The sequence below is a fragment of the Thalassophryne amazonica genome, chromosome 14 (assembly GCF_902500255.1).
Source record: "Thalassophryne amazonica chromosome 14, fThaAma1.1, whole genome shotgun sequence".
Classification (NCBI taxonomy): Eukaryota; Metazoa; Chordata; class Actinopteri; order Batrachoidiformes; family Batrachoididae; genus Thalassophryne; species Thalassophryne amazonica.
In genome coordinates this window covers 63,474,582-63,482,182 of record NC_047116.1, presented here as the reverse complement: position 1 = coordinate 63,482,182, position 7,601 = coordinate 63,474,582, and the positions used below count along the sequence as shown (strand labels likewise).

General features: G+C 40.9%; 1 protein-coding gene across 1 annotated transcript in view; it reads right to left on the bottom strand.

The window, feature by feature from the left end:
* Positions 1 to 7,601, bottom strand: part of lrp1bb (low density lipoprotein receptor-related protein 1Bb) — a 1,555,752-nt gene that overhangs the window by 778,405 nt on the left and 769,746 nt on the right. Inside the window, exon 23 of the mRNA XM_034186395.1 lies at positions 447 to 692. Coding sequence (XP_034042286.1) covers positions 447 to 692 — 246 coding nt within the window. The remainder of the gene's footprint in view (positions 1 to 446; positions 693 to 7,601) is intronic.

Below are 7,601 nucleotides of genomic sequence, written 5' to 3'. Positions count from 1 at the left end.
AATAATAATAATAATAATAATAGTGTGTATGGTAACAAGAACCTAAACAATTTTAAAATACATTAAGACAGTAAATTAGCATGAAAAAATACATAATTAATAGGAAATAAAAGGGTTGAGTTACTCTTCTAAAGATTCTTGAGGTCTAAGGTTCTAAAAACATGCTGGACACACACAATTCCAACTCATTATACAAGATTTGCTTAATTTATTACTACCCTTGAAAAATGTCAACAACCTATTTTATAAACACTACCCAATCAAGAACCTGTGGATCCCCACAGGCAACATGCTCATTTTAATATATATTATAGCATATCACAACTACATTTGTCCAGGAATTGACATGACAGCAAAAGCAGACTATGTGGAGGACTATACTGGAATCATGTAGGTGCTAGATTTATATTATTATGAACAAAGACAGAAACATTTCCACGGCTTACCTGTGCTGTGACAGCTGTCTCCGTCAGGGTCAAGCGTCCAGCCTGGATAACAGGAACACTTCACCGTGGTCTTGTACTGCTCGCACACCTGGCTGCACTTCAAGTGGTGGCTGCAGTAGTCCATCACTTCGCAAGTCTTGTTACTGGAGTCCAGGTGAAGGCCAGGAGGGCAAGAACACACAACTCCTTTCCCTGGTGCCACAGTGCACTGGTGGCTACAGCCTCCTCTGACTACAAGACACATGTCTGTGGTGGAGAGGTGAAAAACATTCCTGATCTGAGAAACTAAATAAATACTTCAGCAGCTGTGTATGTGACAATATCTGTGTGAACTGGCACAGTTGCCTTGTTTTTGCACAGCATGTCACTGGGATAACATTATGAGTTTGTGCTCAGAGATAGAGCTCACTGGCCAAGCATGATGATGAAGTATTTTCACAATCCAATTCCACAAATTCTCTTGCTTGCCTCTACTGGTGGTTGGCTCTCACTGCGGTATTGTATCACTTCCTGTTCCGGAGCACAGCGGTGTTTATCTGTATCTGTTAGCTGTTTAATCTGCGCAGTTAGATTGATCTAGTTATCTAGATTACGATTTGTTTCCCAGTGTAATCTTTACGTGCCTTAACTAAAGCACTCCTTCTGCTGAATCACCTCTAAATTATTTACACATTATTCACTTTGCGTGTTTTTAGGAATCCGCTAGCTTAGCATAGCTACTAGCTCTTAGCCGATTTAGCATGGCGGCTTCTCCTGTCTCTCCCGCACTTTTCTGCTCTGGGTGTGAAATGTTTAGTTATTCCTCGGCCTCCTTTAGCAGTAACGGTACTTGTAATAAGTGTAGCTTATTCGTAGCTTTGGAGGCCAGGCTGGGCGAATTGGAGACTCGGCTCCGCACCGTGGAAAATTCTACAGCTAGCCAGGCCCCTGTAGTCGGTGCGGACCAAGGTAGCTTAGCCGCCGTTAGTTACCCCCTGGCAGATCCCGAGCAGACGGGAAAGCAGGCCGACTGGGTGACTGTGAGGAGGAAGCGTAGCCCTAAACAGAAGCCCCGTGTACACCGCCAACCCGTTCACATCTCTAACCGTTTTTCCCCACTCGACGACACACCCGCCGAGGATCAAACTCTGGTTATTGGCGACTCTGTTTTGAGAAATGTGAAGTTAGCGACACCAGCAACCATAGTCAATTGTCTTCCGGGGGCCAGAGCAGGCGACATTGAAGGAAATTTGAAACTGCTGGCTAAGGCTAAGCGTAAATTTGGTAAGATTGTAATTCACGTCGGCAGTAATGACACCCGGTTACGCCAATCGGAGGTCACTAAAATTAACATTAAATTGGTGTGTAACTTTGCAAAAACAATGTCGAACTCTGTAGTTTTCTCTGGGCCCCTCCCCAATCGGACCGGGAGTGACATTTTTAGCCGCATGTTCTCCTTGAATTGCTGGCTGTCTGAGTGGTGTCCAAAAAATGAGGTGGGCTTCATAGATAATTGGCAAAGCTTCTGGGGAAAACCTGGTCTTGTTAGGAGAGACGGCATCCATCCCACTTTGGATGGAGCAGCTCTCATTTCTAGAAATCTGGCCAATTTTCTTAAATCCTCCAAACCGTGACTATCCAGGGTTGGGACCAGGAAGCAGAGTTGTAGTCTTACACACCTCTCTGCAGCTTCTCTCACCCTGCCATCCCCTCATTACCCCATCCCCGTAGAGACGGTACCTGCTCCCAGACTACCAATAACCAGCAAAAATCTATTTAAGCATAAAAATTCAAAAAGAAAAAATAATATAGCACCTTCAACTGCACCACAGACTAAAACAGTTAAATGTGGTCTATTAAACATTAGGTCTCTCTCTTCTAAGTCCCTGTTGGTAAATGATATAATAATTGATCAACATATTGATTTATTCTTCCTTACAGAAACCTGGTTACAGCAGGATGAATATGTTAGTTTAAATGAGACAACACACCCGAGTCACACTCTGTCAGAATGCTCGTAGCACGGGCCGGGGCGGAGGATTAGCAGCAATCTTCCATTCCAGCTTATTAATTAATCAAAAACCCAGACAGAGCTTTAATTCATTTGAAAGCTTGACTCTTAGTCTTGTCCATCCAAATTGGAAGTCCCAAAAAACAGTTTTATTTGTTATTATCTATTGTCCACCTGGTCGTTACTGTGAGTTTCTCTGTGAATTTTCAGACCTTTTGTCTGACTTAATGCTTAGCTCAGATAAGATAATTATAGTGGGCGATTTTAACATCCACACAGATGCTGAGAATGACAGCCTCAACACTGCATTTAATCTATTATTAGACTCTATTGGCTTTGCTCAAAAGTAAATGAGTCCACCCACCACTTTAATCATATCGTAGATCTTGTTCTGACTTATGGTATGGAAATAGAAGACTTAACAGTATTCCCTGAAAACTCCCTTCTGTCTGATCATTTCTTAATAACATTTACATTTACTCTGATGGACTACCCAGCAGTGGGGAATAAGTTTCATTACACTAGAAGTCTTTCAGAAAGCGCTGTAACTAGGTTTAAGGATATGATTCCTTCTTTATGTTTAACTTTATGTTTAACTCACAAACTCGTAGCTTAAAGCAGATAACCCGTAAGTTGGAATGGAAATGGCGTCTCACTAATTTAGAAGATCTTCACTTAGCCTGGAAAAAGAGTCTGTTGCTCTATAAAAAAGCCCTCCGTAAAGCTAGGACATCTTTCTACTCATCACTAATTGAAGAAAATAAGAACAACCCCAGGTTTCTTTTCAGCACTGTAGCCAGGCTGACAAAGAGTCAGAGCTCTATTGAGCTGAGTATTCCATTAACTTTAACTAGTAATGACTTCATGACTTTCTTTGCTAACAAAATTTTAACTATTAGAGAAAAAATTACTCATAACCATCCCAAACACATATCGTTATCTTTGGCTGCTTTCAGTGATGCCAGTATTTGGTTAGACTCTTTCACTCCGATTGTTCTGTCTGAGTTATTTTCATTAGTTACTTCATCCAAACCATCAACACGTTTATTAGACCCCATTCCTACCAGGCTGCTCAAGGAAGCCTACCATTATTTAATGCTTCGATCTTAAATATGATCAATCTATCTTTGTTAGTTGGCTATGTACCACAGGCTTTTAAGGTGGCAGTAATTAAACCATTACTTAAAAAGCCATCACTTGACCCAGCTATCTTAGCTAATTATAGGCCAATCTCCAACCTTCCTTTTCTCTCAAAAATTCTTGAAAGGGTAGTTGTAAAACAGCTAACTGATCATCTGCAGAGGAATGGTCTATTTGAAGAGTTTCAGTCAGGTTTTAGAATTAATCATAGTACAGAAACAGCATTAGTGAAGGTTACAAATGATCTTCTTATGGCCTCGGACAGTGGACTCATCTCTGTGCTTGTTCTGTTAGACCTCAGTGCTGCTTTTGATACTGTTGACCATAAAATTTTATTACAGAGATTAGAGCATGCCATAGGTATTAAATGCACTGCGCTGCGGTGGTTTGAATCATATTTGTCTAATAGATTACAATTTGTTCATGTAAATGGGGAATCTTCTTCACAGACTAAAGTTAATTATGGAGTTCCACAAGGTTCTGTGCTAGGACCAATTTTATTCACTTTATACATGCTTCCCTTAGGCAGTATTATTAGACGGTATTGCTTAAATTTTCATTGTTACGCAGATGATACCCAGCTTTATCTATCCATGAAGCCAGAGGACACACACCAATTAGCTAAACTGCAGGATTGTCTTACAGACATAAAGACATGGATGACCTCTAATTTCCTGCTTTTAAACTCAGATAAAACTGAAGTTATTGTACTTGGCCCCACAAATCTTAGAAACATGGTGTCTAACCAGATCCTTACTCTGGATGGCATTACCCTGACCTCTAGTAATACTGTGAGATAATCTTGGAGTCATTTTTGGTGCTATATAAAAAAATTGATTGATTGATTGATTGATTTTATTATTGCTTCTGTTTTGTCATTTGATTTTGAAATGGACCAAAATGGAAATAAGTGCTTTCGCGTTCTTATGTCATCCATGTATTTTTAACGTATGTACAATTATATTATGTACTTACATTGAACTTACTAAATAAAATCACACACCCACGCTTTTAATATAAAGATGATTTACTGCCCCCTGCTAGAATGGCATGTGAGTCCAGAATGAAGTTAGTAATGTCCATTGTTCATAAGCTTCTAATTCTAGGGCCCATTCACACATAAAAGGAAGGTGGGCGAATGAAGCAGAAACTGGTTGAAAAACAGACAGGCGTGAATGATCCGGCAGTGATGGTTTCATGAACGCTCAAGTGCGCATGCATGAACACAGTATGAGCATGTGGAAAGTGTGACACCACATTGTGCTCCCACAGCAGCGAAGCAATTATTTGCTGGACATATGTACATAAATCAATGAAAATATATAAGTGTAGATTCAGAACATTATAGGAACAATGAATGTACTATTTAAATGTAACATAATCATATTACTGGTCAGGAATCTGTTCTCACTGTAACCCCCCACCCCTTGAAAAAATGCAGTTTCTAATATGTATTTTCTGCTATAAAGAGCGGACAATACAAGTATCATCCTTCTGTTCTTCTGTACATGACCCATGGTCATGGACGTAAACAATAATGGACTGACATGTATGAAGCCTTGTGCTCACATCATGTCCACACCAGCCAACACCATGTATCCAGCCTGCCCTTCTGTGTCCAGTGAGCAGCATGCTGAAGGACACCACTTTATGTGGACCATAGCTCACATGGTGGATGTGACGTTCACATCTGATTCCATCTGATCATGAGTGTTCACATGATCAGATGGAACTTTTTACATGGGGCAGCCTGCCAATGTGTGCACTGACATGGTAACTGCTGCCTGTTGTAAGGGCGATATGTGTTTTTTAAGTATTTCCACATCAATCAATCAATCAATTTTTTTTTTTATATAGCGCCAAATCACAACAAACAGTTGCCCAAGGCGCTTTATATTGTAAGGCAAGGCCATACAATAATTATGTAAAACCCCAACGGTCAAAACGACCCCCTGTGAGCAAGCACTTGGCTACAGTGGGAAGGAAAAACTCCCTTTTAACAGGAAGAAACCTCCAGCAGAACCAGGCTCAGGGAGGGGCAGTCTTCTGCTGGGACTGGTTGGGGCTGAGGGAGAGAACCAGGAAAAAGACATGCTGTGGAGGGGAGCAGAGATCGATCACTAATGATTAAATGCAGAGTGGTGCATACAGAGCAAAAAGAGAAAGAAACAGTGCATCATGGGAACCCCCCAGCAGTCTACGTCTATAGCAGCATAACTAAGGGATGGTTCAGGGTCACCTGATCCAGCCCTAACTATAAGCTTTAGCAAAAAGGAAAGTTTTAAGCCTAATCTTAAAAGTAGAGAGGGTGTCTGTCTCCCTGATCTGAATTGGGAGCTGGTTCCACAGGAGAGGAGCCTGAAAGCTGAAGGCTCTGCCTCCCATTCTACTCTTACAAACCCTAGGAACTACAAGTAAGCCTGCAGTCTGAGAGCGAAGCGCTCTATTGGGGTGATATGGTACTACGAGGTCCCTAAGATAAGATGGGACCTGATTATTCAAACCTTATAAGTAAGAAGAAGAATTTTAAATTCTATTCTAGAATTAACAGGAAGCCAATGAAGAGAGGCCAATATGGGTGAGATATGCTCTCTCCTTCTAGTCCCCGTTAGTACTCTAGCTGCAGCATTTTGAATTAACTGAAGGCTTTTTAGGGAACTTTTAGGACAACCTGATAATAATGAATTACAATAGTCCAGCCTAGAGGAAATAAATGCATGAATTAGTTTTTCAGCATCACTCTGAGACAAGACCTTTCTAATTTTAGAGATATTGCGTAAATGTAAAAAAGCAGTCCTACATATTTGTTTAATATGCGCTTTGAATGACATATCCTGATCAAAAATGACTCCAAGATTTCTCACAGTATTACTAGAGGTCAGGGTAATGCCATCCAGAGTAAGGATCTGGTTAGACACCATGTTTCTAAGATTTGTGGGGCCAAGTACAATAACTTCAGTTTTATCTGAGTTTAAAAGCAGGAAATTAGAGGTCATCCATGTCTTTATGTCTGTAAGACAATCCTGCAGTTTAGCTAATTGGTGTGTGTCCTCTGGCTTCATGGATAGATAAAGCTGGGTATCATCTGCGTAACAATGAAAATTTAAGCAATACCGTCTAATAATACTGCCTAAGGGAAGCATGTATAAAGTGAATAAAATTGGTCCTAGCACAGAACCTTGTGGAACTCCATAATTAACTTTAGTCTGTGAAGAAGATTCCCCATTGTTTTGAAACAAGGTTCGGTCAGATCAGCACACAGAAATGATCACACAGACTGCATTTTGCTAGAACAAACAGGCGTATGTTTATTCCCCACAAAAGCAGTTACATCAAACACAAGTGGTTGCAGCGCATAAAATATCTCTTTCTCTCTTACCGTGACGCCTTTAAGGTGGAGAGCCAACACCTTCGGCAGAGTGCGCTTGTCAACCGGCTGGGCGTTCTCACGCAACCCGCAGCAGACTCTATCGGAGCATGGCTCTGCCCCCTCTTTTCTAGTGTGTGCGCGAAGGGAGGGTGAGTGGCCATCTCAAACTCCCAGGCGCACATAATTCCTTTAATCAACAGGCATCTGAAAGTTATTTCCTCTTGCAAAAACATAATGACCCCAGCTCTTCACTCCCAGTTCAGAATGACCCCAGCATGCTTCACTCCCAGTCGTTAGTGGCTACAAAAACAAATTCGTGCAATTAGTGTAATAATAACAAGTACATCATTAGGGTTACTTTAAGACAGGGGCAAAACAACATAATCTTTTCTCCACACACCCATTTACATGAACAAATTGTAATCTATTAGACAAATATGATTCAAACCACCGCAGTGCAGTGCATTTAATACCTATGGCATGCTCTAATCTCTGTAATAAAATTTTATGGTCAACAGTATCAAAAGCAGCACTGAGGTCTAACAGAACAAGCACAGAGATGAGTCCACTGTCCGAGGCCATAAGAAGATCATTTGTAACCTTCACTAATGCTGTTTCTGTACTATGATGAATTCTAAAACCTGACTGAAACTCT